A 21543-nucleotide genomic window follows, 5' to 3' on the forward strand; every position below is an offset into this window, starting at 1 on the left:
CATGCTGTTCAACAATCAACTCTGCAGGATTTTATAATCTTAAGATAAAGCTAAAGACATGCAATTATGACCCATATATAGGCTATATCAGGTTAAAGTACTTAATTTAAGTCAAATTATTAAAATTTTTTCCTGTTTTTTACTAAAGATATATTAATATTCCTTAAATTGTATTTGAAGCAAAATGGCATATCCAGTTTTAAGAGTATAAATGTTTAGGATTAAAATGACCACATTACGCAATAATGATAATGTTTTATTATGTATTACACTGAAATTTAACTATTGGGGAAATTATGTGATATTCCAGCAAGAACATCTTTTCAGTCTTTAAATGTTTATAATGTAAATTAACAAAATCTAAGTCGATATGTTCATTGATTGATGACTTTGTCTGTACACATTTCAATTTGGGGGCAAAGCGAAGAGTTGAAACAATGCCAGTGGAAACAATCAAAGCTTAAGCAAAGTATTTAATATCACAGAAGTCTACCAGGTGTTTAAATGAAGCATCATCTCATCGTCTCTTCAATTTGTGAGGCTTAATATGTTGGCCTCCAGCAGTGTAAATTTGCCTGAGAAATCTGTAGGTCATGCATCTTTAGTTTAATGCAAGATCATGTTTATTCTTTGATTTTTTTATGTCTTACTTATGTCTTAAAGTTATTTTGCTTTAATATATGTACAGTCTTTGTGCCTAAAGGTTAAAAATTGAATTGTGGCATCATAAAAATCAGTAAGGTTTCTGGTGAACTACTAAAATGTTTAAATCTTGACTAAACTGTGGTTTTTTGTGAACAGCCTAACCATGTGAGTCTTTAAGAGTATAAATTAGTTTGCGTTGTCTGAAGGGAACATGTTACTATGTTACCTCTGTGGCTATCGGCTAAAACCAAGATGGCCTGTTCCAGAAAATACTTATTCATATGAATGGCCTCCCTTTGGGGGAGAAGGATAAACAAAACATTTCAACACTTTGAGGAGCTTGCCAAGATTAACACACAAATGCAAACTGCACTGGACTTTGATACAAAACAAATTTACTAATGTCCTATTTAAACCTTACTTATTATTCAGTGTATAATTTTTTATTTTGTCCTCCAATTATTCTGTTATCTCCCCGTGTCAGCACAGATAGCAATGTTATATAAAAAGATTAGCATATATTATTTTGAATATGTAAGAAAATACAACTTCTGAATGTGCATTGTTTTACCTTGTGGTAAAAAAAACATGTTTGTATAAAGATACCCTTTTTAAAGGTTATGGGATGCCAAATTGTTTTTCATTAGCATTTTGTCACCAGCAGAGCTGAGAGAAAAGAGCAGACCTGTCACCATCAGACATTTTATAAAAACATAAGAGTTTGAATTTTTTGACTAAATAAAAGCTTATTTTATAAATGGATTCTACCTTTAATTCTACAGTATATAATGATCAAATGCATTAAATCTTCCTTTACCACAGTTAAGACCCCACTATTCACACTTTTTCCCCTCCCTGCTTTAGGGTCCATAGTCTCTTTATAGATTTCTTTATACACACAAAGTCTTAGTATTTTCAGTAAAAAATTAAAAAGGAGTCATCAATAACTAGCTTCAATCAGTAAAACATACAGTAAGAGAAAGTCTGAGCATTATTTAGGTATACTGTCAAATTGATCTGATCAAATCATGACAACATGTGCTTTTACATGCAACTAATTAAAATAAGGTTAAGCTATTTTACCTTTCTTGCATAGATTACAGTAACCCATCACTAGTCAAGACTTAAAATAATAATAAAAAATAGTTTAAAAAAATGAATCTTAAACATATTAAATTGTACAAACAAAGTTATAGTGCACTGCATCTGTAGATCATTGTGCAAAACCATTTTTGCATGTAATGCATAATAAAATATTTATAATAATGTGTAGAGTAAAAGTAAAAAACAACTTTTTCATCTGAATTAAATATCTATTTTTTACTTTTTTCCAAATTCTTTTATATGGAAAAAATATTTATAACAAACAACCACATTTTTTCTATACAGTATGATTGTAAGAGTGTGCTGTTTAAAGACTTGTCAGTCTGTCATTGGCTTTTCCCTCTCTATTGACATTACAAGTCTCTGCCTCTTCAAATCTGTAATCTCAGACACACAGTTTTCAGCTCACTGCTTTGTACATTATTGAAAATGCAAAAACACCTGATCATTTTTGTTTTCTCTATCTGTTTGGTGCTCTCAACAGCACAGGTATGTAAAAAACTTTTTTACTTTCAGACAGCTTTTAATGTGTCAACAATTTAATATGATTCACATCTTAAAAATGTGATTTCTTTCTGGGCTAGAAGAATTCAGAAGAGTGTGATGATAACCCCAAGTGCCACTGCCAAATACTAAAATTTTTATTTATAATATTTAAATTACTTTTATCAAATACTGAAATTCATGATGATTTTATTGACAGTCCAGTTTATTATTTTGCACACATTTTGTCTTTCTAAACATTGATTTTTATTCTTTGACATGGTCTTACTCTGTATTAAAAACATCAAAATTGTATCTTCACAGAATGTTCTTTATACATTATGTAAAATAATTTCACACAAAAAATAAGATTTTAGCTAGTTCACTTTTTTTAACAGAAATATTGTTAATTTTTTTTCACTTTGCAGATGAACTCTGAAATATTTTTATCTACTGATGGGGTAAGTCTTTTTAGCTTTCATCAAGCAGTAGCCTCCACTTAAAAATACATCTTAAATTGCAAATACCACTGTAGTCTTCATTTGTAAACGTTACATCCACAGGATAATCCAAAACCAACTTCTACTACGAATCAAATAAACTCAAATATTTCGGGATCTTTGAATATGACTAACCATGAACAGGTAAGTGACAAATTTTAAAATTAAAACTTTAGTAGGAATAAATAATACCTACTAAAGTGTAGACAACTGCATTTTTTTAAAAAGTGGTTGATAATGTTGTAAACCACAGCTTTATGATATAAAATAATTACATACTGCAACATGATTATTGCTAATATTGTACCATCTTAATTCTTGCAAAATCTCATTTTTAAAAAAATCCTTTAGGTTTTTAATTTCTGTATCTTCTTCCACAATAGACGATCAACCAAACATTTATCAATAAAACATTTTTGGAAAGGAAAAATGAGACGGATCACACAGAGGTATCATTTACAGTCTTGATGCTTGATAAGCACATTTTAAAACAGCAATTGAACAAAGTGCTGTAGCCTACAATATACTCACGGTCACAGTTTGTGAGGGGTGGAGGGGTGGTAGCACTCAAATATTTATACAATGATTAATAAAAACAACAGTTGACACAAATCCACACTCATGTAGGCAAATAGCAAAACAGGAAAAAAGGGCAAAAAAGGAAAAGAGATAATAAAAACCCACCCAAAAAAGGGAGCCTGATTATGCAAAGATGTAACATACAAGAATGTTGAAATGAATTCAAAATTGGACAGAAAACCAATTTAGAAAAAAATCCATTACAATAATAGCTTTTACGGCTTATCTGTAAAGATCTGGCTGAACCATTTTGAATCAGTTTTTAAGGATAAAGATATTGGCGTGCATGTTAGCAGGGATTGTTGAGTTCTGTAAACATTAAAAAAAACAATTCAGATTACATGAAATGGCTTTGTTTTCACATTTCAAGTACACAGTAAAAAAAAATAGTTCACCAAAGTAGTCTTTCATGCATGGAGACATTGAGTTGAGGCCTACGTAAGAGACGTGACTATGTTTTAGTCTTAGCTTATCGAGTTGTCAGAACCTTTTGATTTACTCAATGTTCAATACCTGAATTCTTTTATCATACACATCATTAAGCACTTACAATGTGAATATATGTTTGTTTAAGTAAAATGATTAGAAATCCATACTTTTTTGTTCAGGAGGTATTACTATAAGACCCGGTTTCACACAAGGCGCACTGTAGCTTAAGCCAGGATTAGCCCTTATAGTTAAAAGACGTTTAAGCATTTTTTAATATAAATATTCCTTAGAAAAATATGTTACTGGTGTGCATCTTAAGACAATTCATAGGCACTGGTGTTTAAAAACTGTTTTTCCTCCATTAGACAGAATTGCCACCAATTAAAAACACTCAAGGGTTTGCATAGCCCTAACGAAAAATCACTAAAATGGTAGGTGCTTCATATTATTTTAACTCCATAGCAGAAGTAGCAGATTGTGTTGATTGTCCAGTTATATCATAAAATTCATTTATTGATTTTTCAAAGTTATTTGAAAATGGTTGTTTTAAACATGTTAAACTTTTTATCTTCTCAGTTAAAGGACGATTGATGATGCAGGAAAACAAGCTGTTCAACAATAATCACATGTATACCACAAGTAAAAGAGGACATCCACTTGTTGACCCATGTATCAGGTTAAAGTACTTGATTTGTGGTGAAATACTAATAATCTGTCCTATTTACTAGTAAAAAAAATCTGTAAACATTGTAGGTAAATGTAAGTATTTGAGAAGCAAAAAGACGCAAACTAGTTAAAAAAATAGTAATGCTTAGGATTAAAATAAGAACTTGAGAAAAATAAATTGGTACGAAATTAAGCTTTTGAATAAAATTCTAATGAAAAAAGTGTATTTCATTGTCATTACCCCCATTAGTCTAATTAATTTAATTACTCAATAATTCCAATCTAAATCAACGGGTAAATTTGTGCATATTTTACCACCATGGGTTAAAACAAGCCAGCATTTCTTCTGAGTGTATACCAAAAACCAAGAGTTTATGAATGGTGTAACAGCAAAACCACAAGGTTATAATTCATATTAGTCATTTCACATTTTGGCATATTTCTTTGTAGTGTATATTTGTGGTTATCTGAAATAAATGAATTAATGTGTTGACAAAACATTTAAAATGATAGGAAAACAGGATTTACATTCTGAATGGCCAGTATGGTCATGGTTAAGATGGGATAACCAAACCAATCCAGCAAATACATTTCAGGGATTATTTAAATATACCCCTAATCTAATTTGACAGAAAACAGAGGAGACTGTATACCTCCACATATCCAAACAGAAATGAATGAATATAGAAAATATAAAACCCTTCTTAATTTGAGAAAATGTTTTAAATACATTCAAGATAAAATAAAATTAAAATCTTTTTGCTTTAGTAACGTTATCAATCCCTACATGCCTGAAATATGATGACAGATTTTTTCAATTTTTTATATTTTTGAGATTTAAGCATTTTTTATAATAAATCTTGTGAGATTAATTAGTCTCTGGACATGTTGGTTAACTGCTGCGAAAACTGTAAAAAGTACTGGGCCACCTGCTGGCCCTTTGGGTCTGGCCGGAATCTGGCACACTGAGAGAGAGAGAGAGAGAGAGAGAGAGAGAGAGAGAGAGAGAGAGATTGTCAAAAATGGTCCTGGAGGATGTACTAACACATTCCCAGCCAGATCCCAACATCTCTTCTCAGCAGCATATAATAAGCTTAACTACACACCTTGCTTTGCCTATATGTCAGAGGTCAATCTTATCACACTTGACTTTGACATTATTCAATAGGACATCACAATCCTCTGCAACTCTCCATGTTTTTCGGCTCTATTTTGAGAACAATGTGTACCTTAGCCTCTTTGGACTCTTTGGAAATGATTTTAATTTGTATACTGCTATTGTAGATAAATTGATAAATGAAACATTGGTCATATGCTTAGACAGTCAACTCAAATATGGATTATAATCTTTTTCATCTTTAAAAGTGTGTTAAGGCTAAAGGGTTTAAGGGTTGGTGGTAGCTTTCGGCTCTGGGAACAAGGTTTTATTCTTGACATTTCAAACATAGTTCAATGCCACGAGCTAACAACAAGGTTGCAGATGATGGAACATCAGCACGACCACTACAAGAGGAGAAAGCAATGGTGGATTCCCTCATCAAGGTGAGGAGTTATTACATTACACAGAAACTCTTAATAATATCTGGTTTCTTCTCTTTTTGTTTTACATAAACAAACATCTATACTTTTTCAAAAGTTTGTGATTTTTAAAAGTTTCATATTTATTGAATCTTAATGAAACAGTTGGATTTTCAGTTAATATATTTTGTGATTTTTCTTTCACAACGGATGATAAATTTACGCTTTTCAATAAAACTCGATGTTTTTGGGAGAGAAGAATAACACGGATCGTGCAGAGGTAATCTTTACAAATAATAATGCATGTAGGTCTTTCGGGCGGGCACAGGGGGCCACAGGATGAGTTGACATAGCCCGACTGTAGTTTTTGTATAGAGTTCACTGTTTCAATCTTTGGTTATTAATACCTGATGGCCTTATTGGCACACTGTTCATGGCAAATCTCTAAAATCATGAAAATGTAAAAAAAATAGTAAAAATATAAATATATGCGTGCGTGCGTGCGTGCGTGTGTGTGTGTGTGTGTGTGTGTGAAGTGAGTTGCCTGTTTAAAAACTCAGATTTTAAAAGTGTTTCTCATTTCTCCTCAATTAGACACAATGGCCACAAAACGTCTCACAAAATTAAATCAAAACCTAGTTTGCACAGCCCTGTAAGTTTTAATTATTTTATCTCCATACTAGTAGTAGCTTTGTCTTGACAAGATATCTGATCATAATTGTTGATTTGTCAAAGGTTGTTTAAAAAATGTTTAAACCTTTTAATTTTCTAATTTAAAGGTAATGAAATTGTAATTGATGCAAGTGGAAATCATGCTGTTCAACAATCAACTCTGCAGGATTTTATAATCTTAAGATCCATTTTTTAATTTTGTCTAAACTTTGATTGGTTTTGTGAACAGGCTAACCATGCAACTTTTTAAGAGCATGAGTAAGTTTGCGTTGTCTGAAGAAAACTCTGCGGCTATCGGTTAAAAATAATATGGCCTGTCCAGAAAAGACTGAAACTTATTAATATAAATGGCCTCCCTTTGGGGGAAGAGGATAAACAAAACATTTCAACACTTTGAGGAGCTTGCCAAGATTAACACACAAATGCAAACTGCACTGGACTTTGATACAAAACAAATTTACTAATGTCCTATTTAATCCTTACTTATTATTCAGTGTATAATTTTTGATTTTGTCCTCCAATTACTGTGTTATCTCCTCATGTCAACACAGACAGTAATGTGACAGCATTTTATTTTTGATATGTAAGAAAAAAACAAAATTTGAATGTGCATTGTTTTACCATGTGATAAAAAACATGTTTGTATAAAGATACCCTATTTGAAGGTTATGGGATGCCAAATTGTTTTTTATTAGCAGTTTGTCAACAGCAGAGCTGAGAGATAAGAGCAGACCTTTGTCACTATCAGACATTTTATAAAAACATAAGAGTTTGAGTTTGTTGACTAAATAAAAGCTTATTTTGCTAAGATAAATGGATTCTACCTTTAATTCTAAAGTATATGATGATCAAATGCATTAAAGACCCCACTATTTACACGTTAGGGTCTACCATAGTCTCTTTGTAGATTTCTTCATACACACAAAGTCTTAGTGTTTTCATTAAAAAGTAAAAAAGGGGTTGTCAATAAGTAGCTTCACTCAGTAAAACATCCAGTAAGACAGTGGTTCTCAAACTGGGGTCCGGGGCCGCCAGGGGGGCCCCAGTTTTATGACATTTTATAAAATACATTCATTTATCATGAATTCTGTGTAATTAAACCTAAAAAAAATAAGGCTACTAACCAACAGCACTACTTTGTATAAATTAATATGTTTTGTTTAATTAAAATGTTACATTTTAGAACAGTTTTTGTCATAAATTTTCTTTGGGGGGGCCGCAAAGGAATGCATCGTACACAAGGGGGGCCGCATGCGGAAAAAGTTTGAGAACCACTGCACTAAGAGAAAGTCTGAGCATTATTTAGGTACAATGTCAAATTGATTTGATCAAATCATGACAACATGGGCTTTTACTAATTAAAATGAAAAAAAAAAGGTTAAGCTAATTTACCTTCCTTGCATAGATTACAGTAACCCATCAATAGTCAAGACTTAAAATAGTAATAATAATAAAAAATAGTTAAAAAATTAAAATGACACTTAAACATATTAAATTGTACAAACAAAGTTTAAGAAAAATGTGCATATTCAACTAATATGTAATATGTAATTATAGTGCACTGCATCTACAGTAGATTATCTTGCAAAACCATTTTTGCATGTAATGCATAGTAAAATATTTAGAATAATGTGTAGAGGAAAAGTAAAAAAAACAACTTAATACATCTGAAGTAAAAAAAAAATTTCCAAATTATTTTATGTTGAAAAAAAAAATTATAATAAACAACCACATTTTTTCTGTACAGTATGATTGTAAAAGTGTGCTGTTTAAAGACTTGTCAGTCTGTCATTGGCTTTTCACTCTCTATTGACATTACAAGTCTCTGCCTCTTCAAATCTGTAATCTCAGACATACAGTTTAATTTTCAGCTCACTGATGCTTTGTACATTATTGAAAATGCAAAAACACCTGATCATTTTTGTTTGCTGCATCTCTTTGGTGCTCTCAACCACACAGAAGGTATGTAAAAAACTTTTTTACTTTCAGACAGCTTTTATTGCGTCAACTCATTCACGTCTTAAAAATGTGATTTGTTTCTCGTATAGCCTTCAAAAGATCAAAAAAATCCCACCACGCCCAAGGTATGTTGGCTTTATGCAACTAAATTATGTATTGTTTATTTTATATGACTATAGTTTCATAAAAATGAGATTAGGAGCATTAGAGTAGACAATGCTATAAAAATGTGAAAAAAATGTCATGTATTTTCAGTGCTGTAAATAAAAGATTTCGAGAAACATATTCAAATATTTATTTATAACATTGCAATGACTTCAAATACTGAAATTCATGATGAAATTTTGTCTAAACATTGATTTTTATTCATTGACATGGTCTTACTCTATATTAAAAATATAAAATTTGATATCTTCACAGAATGTTCTTTATACATTATGTAAAATAATTTTATGTAGTAAATTTCACACACACACAAAAAAAGATTTTAGCTAGTTCACATTTTTAACAAAAACATTGTTATAATTTGTTTTCACATAGCCCCCCATTGTGAACCTTGAAATTTTTTTATCCGGTGATCGGGTAAGTCCTTTCAGCTTTCATCAAGCAGTAGCCTCCACTTAAAAATACATCTTAACTTGCAAATACTACTATAGTCTTCATTTGTAAACATTACATCCACTGTAGAAGCCAACTCCTGCTACGAATCAAATAAACTCAAATATTTCTGGATCTTTAAATATGACTAACCATGAACAGGTAAGTGACACATTTTAAAATTAAAACCTGAATAAATAATACCTACTAAAGTGTACACAACTGCATTTTTAAAAAAAGTGGTTGATAATGTTGTAAACCACAGCTTTATGATATAAAATAATTACATACTGCAACATGATTATTGCTAATATTGTACCATCTTAATTCTTGTAAAATATAATATTTAAAAAAATCCTTTAGGTTTTTAATTTTTGTATCTTCTTCCACAATAGACGATCAACCAAACATTTATCAATAAAACATTTTTGGAAAGGAAAAATGAGACGGATCACACAGAGGTATCATTTACAGTCTTGATGCCTGATAAGCACATTTAAAAACAGCAATTGAACAAAGTGCTGTAGCCTACAATATACTCACAGTTATAGTTTGTGAGGGGTTGGGGGAGGTAACACTCAAATATTTATACAATGATTAATAAAAACAACAGTTGACACAAATCCACACTCATGTAGGCTACTATAATAAATAGCCTATAACAAAAAAGGAAACACATAATAAAAACCTACCCAAAAAAAAGGAAGCCTACAGTATTTATGCAAAGATACACATACAAGAATGTTGAAATTAATTCTAAATTGGACAGAAAACCAATTTAGAGAAAAATCCATTACAATGCTCGCCTTAACAGCTTCTCTGTAAAGATCTGATGGCAGCATTTTGAATCAGTTTTTAAGGATAAAGATATTGACGTGCATGTTAGCAGAGATTGTTGAGTTCTGTAGTAGACATTAGAAAACATTTCAAATCACATGAAATGTGTTGGCTTTGTTTTTAAGTTTAAAGTTCATCTCAAATCAAGTACACCCGTGACCCGAAGCAGCTATAAGGTCTTCAGGGTCACTTGAAAATTGAAGGCAGGTGCGTTTGATTAGAGTTGGACCTGAACTCTGCAGGATAGTCAATCGCCAGCAGCAGGACCCTGGTTTAGGGCTACGTAAGAGATGTCATTGGGGAGGTTTCCCAGACAGGGCTTAAGACTAGTCCCAGACTAACTTAAATGTTAGTGTTGTCTTGACCGGAAACAACTTGCTCTGACATATCTTAAATATCAGTGTGAGTGTTGTGACTGAAGATGCACACCAGTAATGTTTATTTATACATTATGCTTTTAAAAATATATAAAATATCCTAATTTAACTAAGGCCTATTCATGGTAATCCCTGTCTGGGAAACTGGACCACTATGTTTTAGTCAAGTTGTCAGAACCCTTTGAATTACGGAATGACGGTAACTGAATTCTTTTATCATACATGTCATTAAGCAACATACAACGTGAATATATATTTGTTTAAGTAAAATGTTTAGAAATCCATACTTTTTGTGCAGGAGGTATATAAGGCAGGTTTCATAAACATAGCGTGAAGTTAAGACTAACTAGCAGTTAGTTAGGACTAATCAGTCTTATTATTTGGATTTAAATTAGACCAATCTACCTTTCTCTGTAACATACTTCAAACAATTATGATCAGTCTTGAAGAGAAAAATTCATGACTAACTTTTAAGTCTTAGAAGTTTGTGCAACAGGCCACGTACAAGGCTTATAGCTTAAAAGACGTTTAAGCAGTTTTTTTTATAAATATGCCTTAGAAAAATATGTTACTGGTGTGTATCTTAAGCCAAATCATAGGCACTGGCATATTTTAAGATCTTTACTTGCAAGTTATTTTCAGCTCAAACATGTGTTTTAGTCTAGAACTAGCCTTAATCCTTGTCTGTGAAACTGCAAATGAGTTTCTTGTGTTTAAAAAGTGTTTTTATTCTTCCTCCATTAGACAAAATTGCCACCAATTAAAAACATTCAAGGGTTTGCATAGCCCTAACGAAAAATCACTGAAATGGTAAGTTGGTGCTTCATATTATTTTAACTCCATAGCAGAAGTAGCAGATTGTGTCGATTGTCCAGTTATATCATAAAATTCATTTATTGATTTTTCAAAGTTATTTGAAAATGGTTGTTTTAAACATGTTAAACTTTTTATCTTCTCAGTGAAAGGACGATTGATGATGCAGGAAAACAAGCTGTTCAACAATAATCACATGTATACCACAAGTAAAAGAGGACATCTACTTGATGACCCATATATCAGGTTAAAGTACTTGATTTGGGTTGAATTACTAATAATCTGTCCTATTTACTAGTAAAAAAATATGTAAACATTGTAGGTAAATGTAGGTATTTGAGAAGCAAAAAGACGCAAACTTGTTTAAAAAATAGTAATGCTAAGGATTAAAATGAGAACTTGAGAAAAATAAATTGGTAAGAAAATTAAGCTTTCGAATAAAATTCTAATGATAAAAGTTTATTTCATTGTCATTACCCCCATTAGTCTAATTAATTTAATTATTCAATAATTACAATCTTAATCAACGGGAAAATTTGTGCATATTTTACCACCATGGGTTAAAACAAATGTTATAATTCATATTAGTGCATTTCACATTTTGGCATATTTCTTTGTAGTGTATATTTGTGGTTATCTGAAATAAATGAATTAATGTGTTGACCAAACATTTAAAATGATAGGAAAACAGGATTTACATTCTGAATGGCCTGTATGGTCATGGTTATGATAGGTTAAGAATAACCAAACCAATTCAGCAAAAACATTTCAGGGATTATTTTAATATACCCCTAATCTAATTTGAACGAAAACAGAGGAGACTAGTGATTGTCTGCCTATTCACATATACAAATAGAAATTAATGCATATATAAAATATAACACTTCTTAATTTGAGAAAATGTTTTAAATACATTCAAGATAAAATAAAATTTAAATCCTTTTGCTTTAGTAACGTTATCAATCACTACATGCCTGAAATATGATGACAGATCTTTTTCCATTTTTTATATTTTTATATCAAACTGAGATTTAAGCATTTTTGTTTACAATAAATCTTGTGAGAAATTAGTCTCTGGACATGTTGGTTAACTGCTGGGAGAACTGTAAAAAGTACTGGACCACCTGCTGGCCCTTGGGGTCTGCCAGAATCTGGCACACACAGAGAGAGAGAGAGAGAGAGAGAGAGAATAAAGGGAGATTGTCAGGGGAGAAAATGGTCCTGGAGGGTCCTGGAGGATGTACTGACACATTCCCAGCCAGATCCCAACATCTCCTCTCAGCAGCATATAATAAGCTTAACTACACACCTTGCTTTGCCTATGTCAGTACAAAGGGGTCAATCGCTTGGATTATCACACTCGACTTTGACATCACAATCCTCTGCAACTCTCCATGTTTTTCGGCTCTATTTTGAGAACAATGTGTACCTTAGCCTCTTTGGACTCTTTGGAAATGATTTTTTTTGTATACTGCTATTGTAGATAAATTGATAAATGAAACATTGGTCATATGCTTAGACAGTCAACTCAAATATGGATTATAATCTATTTCATCTTTAAAAGTGTGTTAAGGCTAAAGGGTTTTAGGGTTGGTGGTAGCTTTCAGCTCTGGGAACAAGGTTTTATTCTTACCATTTCAAACATAGTTCAATGCCACGAGCTAACAACAAGGTTGCAGATGATGGAACATCAGCACGACCACTACAAGAGGAGAAAGCAATGGTGGATTCCCTCATCAAGGTGAGGAGTTATTACATTACACAGGAACTCTTAATAATATCTGGTTTCTTCTCTTTTTGTTTTACATAAACAAACCTCTATACTTTTTCAAAAGTTTGTGATGTTATCATTTTATAGCCTAACAATGGAGCATTAATTAATTAATTATGGAGTAAAATATGTTAAGTGTTAGAAAATGTTGTATTTATTAAATATTTTCTCTGCATATGTGTTGTAAGAAATGTTTTCCGTGTGAAAAATGATGGGATTACATTAACTAGATGAAATGCTCTGTATGCTGTTTGTGGTTTATTTTTTGTCATTTGTTTAGTGTTGGCAAGAAACATATTGGGGTCTAAATTTAGGATGTTATTGTAGAACTGTGTGTCCTCATTTCTTTGTATTTACAGGCTGAACATGAAAGCAATTTACAATAGTGTGTTACTCAAGCCTTTAGGGTGAAAAGGCACTATATCTGAGAAAACATTATTCATGCTTCACTGCTTGAGTATCTTTAGTGGAGGCATGTGCCAATACTTGCTTAATTTATTATTCTGTTGTCAACAATAATGGTCGCAGCCTGAATGTACCTACTTTCAGCATTAATATATTTAGAAATGACAGTTTAAATAGTCTCATACTTCCTTCACATACATTACGAACATACTATCAGTAAATTAAATCTTTTTGAGGCCACATTTATCAAAAGCTCCAGACAGACACCATGCACTACGCATGATCCAAAAGTTTCCAGAGCTTATCCTGAAATAGCTGTCTTATGACAAGGAGATTATCAGTAATATTTGTAATTCATGCTAATCCTCCATCTAGCCATAATGATGTTTGATAAGCTATGTAATTGTCTAACATTATGAAAACAATCATATAATATAGCAGGTAAAAAGCTGATCTGATCTGACTCAGGTGGTTGCATGTTATCGGCACCTGGCCTCGTGTGTTGGTGGATGCACTGACAGCTCCAGCCTGCGCCGTGATCTTCAGCAAACGCGAGAGCGGGCCCAGACACTTGCGCTGTCCTGCCGAAACCACCTGACAGCCCGGCTGAGGGATAAAACATTACCAAATGATGAGAGGAAGGAAACAGAACTGCAATGGGTGGCGTTCTCCTCATGCCTGGAGCTCTTACATGCAGACATGTGCAAAGTTTTCTCCATGGTCAAGTACTTTTCCCATGCCGGAAAGAGTACCATGGTACAAACAGGCATACAGGGTAAGCTATAACTGTATGAAGTTATGTTAAGAGTACAGTGAACCATTTGGTCAACCTCTTGCAATTTATTTGATTCATATGATGTCACTTTTATCAACATGACTAGCATAGAGCTAAAAGGAATATAATGAATTTTAAATTGGCAAGAGGCATTTTCAGGGTACACAATACTGATACATGCCTTAGTTACATTGGAAGTCGCACTAAATAGCACTAAAAGTAGTATATTGGCTTGTAATGATAAGGAAACCCTTTTAAGTGCTATATAGCACCAACTGTATGTAAAACCATATATAACATCACTATAACACCACTTATTGTTCTACACAGCACAATTTGACTAAAAATGAGTGCTATATAGCACTTTGATGGTTCCCATATGATTACATGCAAATAAAACACTTTTTGTGCTATTTTGCCCTATTTTTTATCCTTCTAAACAGGGGGAACAACTGAAGTGGCTGCACGGGCTATGAGTTTGTCTGACCTTCAGGAGACTAATAATGACACACCAACGTTCAGCATGGAGTGTCAGGAGCAGAGTCAGCTGGAGCAGGAGATCGCACAGGTGGACCGTACTCTGGAGGACATGGAGCTGAAGGTCAATGTGCTGCGCTGGACAGTGGAAGCACAGGGGCCTCAGTATGCTGACCCTGTCAGTACCGACAGTGCCTCTTTAGCGCTGCTGTCAGTCAATGAAGAGGCAGCCGAACGAATTTGTGATCGTAGCCAGTTGTTTGTGGCAATGATGCTCTGCGGCGTGGCTGTCTTTGCCGTTTTGTTGTCGGTGTGTGTGGTGTTGTTGGCGTGAAGTGTTATCACCTGCACTGTTTGTGCTGTGTAGACAGCCAGGAAACTGGGAATGTTTCACATCAGTGACTGGCCAAACATCAACAGGACACATGGCTGCAAAGGAGTGTCTGTGGAGTGATTTTCAACAATTGAAGAGTTCCTTACTGTTGCTCTCAAAAGATCCTGTGGTTGTAGGTTTTCTGTTAGAATTAGAGATCATTATAATTGGTTTGTATATAAAAAAAATAGAAGTCTATGCTACGCCCCTATTTATTAGGGTTAGATTTAGAGGTTGGGTTAGGGGAAAGAGTTTGTACAGTATGAAGTCAATGCGTGCGTATGTGTGTAATGTTGTATATGAACACAAGTTTTGTTTACCTAAGTAGTGAGCTGCGTTGACAGTAAACCCTTTTCATAGGTTATTATGCCGTAACTGTAGCTTCATATGACTGACAACTTCTATCTATCTCTATTGTACTTACAAAAATATTTGACCAACAGAACCACACAGTGCTTTAATAATTAATGCTTTATATGCGTGTCTGTTGCGTTAGCATTGTATGTATTGATTAAGTTTAATGTCTGTCAACATAGAAGTCCTTTAATAATAGGAGCATAACCATTTTTCATAGTCTACCACAAAAATGTCAGTTACTGACTTGGAACCAAAGCTACTATTTACTTTTTACATAATGTCTGATTTCAATTAAAATTGCATATATGAAATATATCAATGTAAAAGCATAAGTAAAATGATGAATATCAACAACTTGTTCAAAGATGAAACACACTCATCAGTCTTCATATAAAATCATTCTAAACTCTCTTATTGTCTCTGTAATTCATTATAATTACTGAGTCCTTTTGACAACATGTAAGTGCTCTGAAGAGTCATCCTGACTTAAAAGACGTAGTCAAATCTCTGTCATCTTGTTCTCCAGTTATTGTTAACACGTACAGATCTAATCTTTTAGCAAACTACTTGAATGCTGCTGACATTAACATCAAGAAATAAAAGTGAGAGAGAAAGTAGTAGATCCATATTCATGAGAAAAATTTAGATGTGACTAATTGTTTTTCTTCTTGACTGTGTTTATTTACTATCTGCTGTTTTATCAATACTTTTGGTGTTCAAGACTCATAATGATCATAATAGGCTACTTGGTGTTTAAGATTAACCAATGTTAGCGTGTTACTGTATTTAGTTATGTGTCTCAACTAAATGTTTAGCTTTTTTAATAAATACTAGATGTTTTTCGTTTGTAAATAGGACTATATAAACACTTTTCTAGTCTATTACTTTCGTTTGTACAATTAAAAAACGATTTAAAGATGTGGTTTTTGGTCGAATACATCGGTCTCGCGGTACATTGACGTCATATGCCGATCAGTCTGCGCAGCTCGGCATAAACTCGAACGAACATGTTCGACTTCATGCGGCGCGGCAGGAACCGACAGGCAAAAACATCAAAATACCGCGAGAGCGATTCGAAAGCAAACTCCTTTGCATGATTTCTCACATCGCCCTCGCGGTACTTTGACGTCATCTGCCTGTCTTGCAGCATGAAATCGAACACGTGTACTAGCGCTTTAATGTGTACGTCTTTACGTCATTGTTTACGCTCATTGTTACAGGAAGTTTGAAAGTAGTCATCTGTCAAAACGAAAGGAGAGAATTTTGAAGAACTGTTTGGTTATTATTAAACACAAGGTCGTACGAGTCTAGTTGTATTAAATTCCTCTTATTATACCAATAATTAAAAGTAAATATAATCAGTGCCTTTGACGTTAAAGGACGAATACAGAGGAGAACTGCAAGATCATGCGGTCGAACCGGCCGGACGCTTAAACTTTTTAAACGGTTATATAAAGGCTTTAAACAGTGAATTAATTTACAGATTTTGTGCATTGTCTTCATCTTCTACAAAATGATCTTTCTATACAACAAGGGGAGATTTCGCCTTATTTCTGCGTTTGGAAGTGCACTTAACAGAAAAAGGACATATCATTATTACTTATCAAGTCCTGACACAAAGCTCGATCTGCTTTTGAGAAGTTCAATAAGGTTGGTCAAAGGTGAGTATGTTGTGCTATTAGAAACAGTGCTCACTTCTTTAGGTTTACAGTAGCTGTTGGCTTATCTTGTTTAGACGTCTTTAATGCATAGGTTAGGTCACCTTGATTGAACAGCTTACTTAAATGTACTAACCTGTACGTAGCTTACTTAGGAGGGCACTGTGATAGCATCCTAATAAGGGTCAGATGTTCGACACCTAATGCTGATGAAATGTATGGCTTGAGGTCGCTTTGGATAAAAGTGTATGTCAAAAGCATAAATGTAAGAGACACATTCGAATAAGAGCAATGTTCTCAAGAAAATTCAACTTCGGTGTGGTTTGTGTGTTTTTTTAATTATGTGCCATACAATGGGACGTAAGTCAAAGTAAGATGACTGCATTTTATAATGATCAGTTTTTCTTTCACAATCTACTCACTTTTTATCCCCATTGTGTTTGTTTTAGAGTTAAGCACTTCAGTTCAAACTCTGCAGTATGACCAGACAAAATCTGACATCACTAAGTCTCGCAACAGGAAGTTATTTTTTGACACTCATGCAATGGTTCAACTAATGGAGGACAACGGTCAGGTTTCTCTTATGTTTTTTATATGTACAGAATTTATTTATGCCATATTTGAGATGATTTTAGGAATTTAATTTAAAGAATCGTGAAGATGCTCTGTTCCCTCCTCTCAGGGTTCACAACCCAGCAGGCCGAGGTCATTGTCAGGACTATGGTGAACATCACAAATTCCAATATGGATGTCATGTACAGTGACATGGCTACCAAGATACAGCAAGTGAGTTCTTGACCATGACCCTCACCTATAGCGTATGCGAAGTGAAGCAAAACTGTGACAAGGTGTTACATAAACTTTGTACAGTATATTATAACTAATACATAGTATTGGGTCATTTATTACTTCATTTTCTTCACTAGAGCCCAGGTAAGACAGTTATAAGTAATTTATTTTACAGGAGATCATGTTACAGAAGGTTATGTCTCATATTGCTGCTTTAAAAAAGGACATGATCATTCTGGAGCGGAGTGAATTCTCAGCATTACTGGCTGATAATGACGTGAGAACTATTTTGTTACTATGTATTTTTTATGTAAAGAAGAGGTAATAATTTGCCCTGTACTGCTTTAAATGATTGTGATCATTTTGTCATGTATGTATCACGTTATGGGATGAATCCTTATGTGCACTCTTTCTTATGATTTTTTTTTACAGAAAATCAAGGTTGAGCTTTTAGAGTTAAAGACACAGCTTGTTGTAAGTATATGCTCATATGAAAATGCAAAGTTTTACCATTTGCTTTTTAATACACATTAAAATTATGCACACTACTGCTGAAGATAGACCTGTGTTGGATGACTGGATGCTATCATTATAGTATTTTTTTGCTTTGCAGGATGTGATGAACAAAAGGCGTTCAGACATCATTTTGGATCTGAATATAGAAAAAAGTCGAGTGAAGGAAATGGTAAGTACAGCAAAATCAAAGTGTCACAAGAAAACCAGCTTGTGAGGCTTTGCTCATTCTCAAAAACTAAATATGATTTTATGATGTTATTTTCTTTACTGAGTGGTTTAAGGTTGACAGTTGACCAAAATGTGTTGCTCTTGGTCCAGACTGCAGATTTTGAAAGAAAGCTTATTGGGACTAAGAATGAATTGATGGAAATGGTAAGTAATTAAAAAAAGGCTTCAGGTGATCAGGATAGTATCTTTTTTATATTGAGCTTTTTTAATAAAAATGTCCTTCTTAGCATTCCGAGCAGGATCGCCATGTGACGCAGACAAACATGAAAATCGATACAGAGGTGGCTGGCCTGAAGACTTTGCTTGAGGCACATAAACTTGATTCCATCAAATATCTTGCAGGTAAAATGTCAACATTTGCTTTTTATCCGATTCCAAAATACAAAATGAATGCACATTTCCCCAATACAAAATACTGAGATTTGCATTTGTCAGAATTTGTCAGATTTGCAAAGTCAATTTCTGATTGGAACTTGCGTAACATTAAAACAAAAAACACATTTTGCTGCTATTTCTAGAGCTTTCATTGGATACTAGACATTACATTTGTGTTATTCCTCGGGTTGTTTTCCAGACCTCAGAAACATGGCAAAAGATGGAACAAAATTAATATTGAGTTTAATTCTGTAATAACAGTATTACACTTAAGTAACAACAACATTATTTGACTATATATATATAAACTTTTTGAGAGGAGCAAGTTTATGTACAAATCAACACTTGAGTAAATATAAGTACTGTAAACTGCTGCATACATCTTGCGACATTCAAACCAAAGATGTTTACCTTTTTTAAAGTCGCCATGAAACGGAAGTAGCGATTACCTTATTTTCCCCATGGTGACGTACATCCAAATGAAACGGCTTTTGAGATGAAATAAGGCAGGGCTGGATTTGAATTTGTCCATCGAGATCTGATTGGATCGTTTGAAGTTGGGTCGTGTTGCTAATTGCTATCCCCTGCGATCTTCTCCTGGACCCCGCCCGCCTGCCATACTTTTGACCGGAAGTGAAGAGAGATCGTTTTGAGGAGGGGAGGAGATTTGCATTTTTGATTAAAGATTATGAGCACACACGAATTTTACAAAAATAATGAAGCTCACAGATAAGTCATTTGTTAATAATACCACAATATTAAAAAAATATATATAGTTTTTCATTTCAATTTCATTGCAACTTTAAGGATTACATTAACATGTAAATAACTGAATTATTTATTAAATGCTGTACCATGAATCTACACATACATAATGATATTGGCCAAGAAAATCTTAAAAGAGTTTTAATATATTTATTTGAATTCATGATTTTTTTTTTACTTTTTCTAGGTTCAATATTCACATGTCTCACTGTGGTTCTTGGATTCTATCGAGTTTGGATGTGAATCTCAGAGGACTTTCTTTTTAAGAAAATTTCTTATCATCTTTAGGTCATTGAAAGTGCTGTGGCATTCACAGACATCCAATGGGAGCAATTTTACTGCTTATTTAAGTTTATTCTGTTGGCAAACTAAACATTTTGATATACCTAGGTCAGAAGTAAAGCATTTTTGCATCAGGGTTTTTGGGTTCACGTCTAATACAATCATACTGTTTATTAAAGCAATAAGCCCCAAGAAGCAGTGGGTTACCAGTGCATTTTATAACAGATAGGGGGCGTTGTTAGGCTTTGCTTTGCGTGGTTTATTGCTTTTATAAAACGGTTACTTCATATGCATAACGTTAGCAGGATTTCATAAAATAAAACACAAATAAGTTATATTAGTACAAATATTACTCTTCCGCCAAACAAAGTAGTTCCTCAGAATCAAGTGTGGCTGAAACAGAGCGCAGTTCCCAACCAACACAGACGCAGCAAAGACACAATGAAAATATGATTAAAGACTGTGGTGTTTATTTTTATAAATCAACATTCATCTAAAATATACATTAACATTTATATCGTGCAACTGTTGTAGTGATAATCAAATATGCGTAGAGGTATGCTTAACTTTAACTCTTGCCACCCAGTTTTAGTTGAAAAATGATCTTCTTTAAATAAACATAAAATATCAAATGAAAGAACAGAGGCTCCGCTTTAAAAAAAAAGTTTCATCCTACCTTCATTTGTTCTCTTATCACCTCTCAAATGTTCAGCTAAAAGAGAGATAATTCCATTTTTTATCTGGATATCGCCATTAATTGTGCAATTGTAGAAAAATTAAAAATATGATTAAAGACTGTGGTGTTTATTTTCATAAATCAGTACGCAGCAACAGTGGCGCAGTGATACTCCTGTAATGCGGTCTGAACCGTGGGGTTACCGGGATATTTTATCATGGCTTAGAATGCGTTTCAACCAATCAGAATGAAGAACCAGAACGGGCCGTTTTATAAACAGCATTTAAAAATATATTCTACAGTCTTTAACCAAAACATTTTTGTCATTTTACAAAGTTTTTTTAAAACAATTATTTTCATCTTTAAAAAAAATGCACACCGCATGTATTACATAAAATGCCAACAGTCATTTTAGGATCAAGGGACATCTTTTTGTCATACTTCTGGGAGCAGTACACATGCTGTATATGCCTACAAAGCTTGAAAAAAATGAGTAGTGCCTAATTCTTATGAGACGTCCATTGCACTGTTTCTGTGTGTCATGTAATTGTTGTATAATGTTGTTTGTCACATTCCTGTATCTGCTATAGGGCACAAGTAGCACTGAGTTAAATTCCCAAAGAACACATGCACACTGAGATGAAACATGTAATTCAATCCTTTGCATAAAAACATTAAATGCCCTTTTACTGAGAATTTATACGCACAAGATGTACAAGAATATTTATGTATTTGTATAATATGTGACATTAAAAAGACTAAATATAATAGAAGTAAATATGATGAATGTATCATTATGTCTTTGAGATCAATAAAGTGAACAATACTTTGTTTTGGAAATGTTGAGTATTTTATTGCTGATAGTCTTCTGTACACTAGAGGGCAGTATGACGTTATACGTGTATGAGACACGTGTG

General features: G+C 33.3%; 2 protein-coding genes across 4 annotated transcripts; both read left to right on the forward strand.

Annotated features, from left to right (window-relative positions):
• Positions 1-2078: 2078 nt before the first annotated feature.
• Positions 2079-15746, forward strand: rgs9bp (regulator of G protein signaling 9 binding protein). Of its 3 annotated transcripts, XM_073859185.1 has the most exons (14): positions 2079-2238; positions 2661-2693; positions 2796-2876; positions 3116-3181; positions 4106-4171; positions 4317-8558; positions 8645-8680; positions 9096-9137; positions 9243-9314; positions 9548-9613; positions 11111-11176; positions 11326-12920; positions 13824-14130; positions 14574-15746. In XM_073859185.1, exons 12-14 carry the CDS (start codon positions 12831-12833, stop codon positions 14939-14941), a joined length of 765 nt encoding a protein of 254 aa, XP_073715286.1. In that variant the 5' UTR covers positions 2079-2238; positions 2661-2693; positions 2796-2876; positions 3116-3181; positions 4106-4171; positions 4317-8558; positions 8645-8680; positions 9096-9137; positions 9243-9314; positions 9548-9613; positions 11111-11176; positions 11326-12830; the 3' UTR covers positions 14942-15746. The 3 variants fall into 3 exon arrangements, with proteins under 3 accessions (XP_073715286.1, XP_073715287.1, XP_055063291.2); XM_073859186.1 differs by lacking the exon at positions 4106-4171; XM_055207316.2 differs by lacking the exons at positions 4317-8558; positions 8645-8680; positions 9096-9137; ... (1 more) ...; positions 9548-9613; positions 11111-11176 and having other exon boundaries at positions 2080-2238.
• Positions 15747-16514: 768 nt separating this feature from the next.
• Positions 16515-21457, forward strand: mcur1 (mitochondrial calcium uniporter regulator 1). The gene is made up of 9 exons (XM_055207393.2): positions 16515-16998; positions 17445-17564; positions 17678-17781; positions 17960-18061; positions 18217-18258; positions 18398-18469; positions 18619-18672; positions 18756-18870; positions 19856-21457. Exons 1-9 carry the CDS (start codon positions 16851-16853, stop codon positions 19909-19911), a joined length of 813 nt encoding a protein of 270 aa, XP_055063368.2. The 5' UTR covers positions 16515-16850; the 3' UTR covers positions 19912-21457.
• The last annotated feature ends 86 nt before the right edge of the window (positions 21458-21543 follow it).

The sequence above is a fragment of the Misgurnus anguillicaudatus genome, chromosome 21 (assembly GCF_027580225.2).
Source record: "Misgurnus anguillicaudatus chromosome 21, ASM2758022v2, whole genome shotgun sequence".
Taxonomy (NCBI): domain Eukaryota; kingdom Metazoa; phylum Chordata; class Actinopteri; order Cypriniformes; family Cobitidae; genus Misgurnus; species Misgurnus anguillicaudatus.

Excerpts from the sequence above, each read along its gene's own strand:
- rgs9bp (XM_073859185.1), top strand. The coding sequence starts at position 12,831 with ATGCCACGAGCTAACAACAAGGTTGCAGATGATGGAACATCAGCACGA. Across the intron at positions 12,921-13,823 it reads TGGTGGATTCCCTCATCAAG|GTGGTTGCATGTTATCGGCA; the intron begins GTGAGGAGTTAT and ends GATCTGACTCAG. Across the intron at positions 14,131-14,573 it reads GGTACAAACAGGCATACAGG|GGGGAACAACTGAAGTGGCT; the intron begins GTAAGCTATAAC and ends CCTTCTAAACAG.
- mcur1 (XM_055207393.2), top strand. The coding sequence starts at position 16,851 with ATGATCTTTCTATACAACAAGGGGAGATTTCGCCTTATTTCTGCGTTT. Across the intron at positions 17,782-17,959 it reads TGGCTACCAAGATACAGCAA|GAGATCATGTTACAGAAGGT; the intron begins GTGAGTTCTTGA and ends TTTATTTTACAG. Across the intron at positions 18,470-18,618 it reads AAAGTCGAGTGAAGGAAATG|ACTGCAGATTTTGAAAGAAA; the intron begins GTAAGTACAGCA and ends CTCTTGGTCCAG.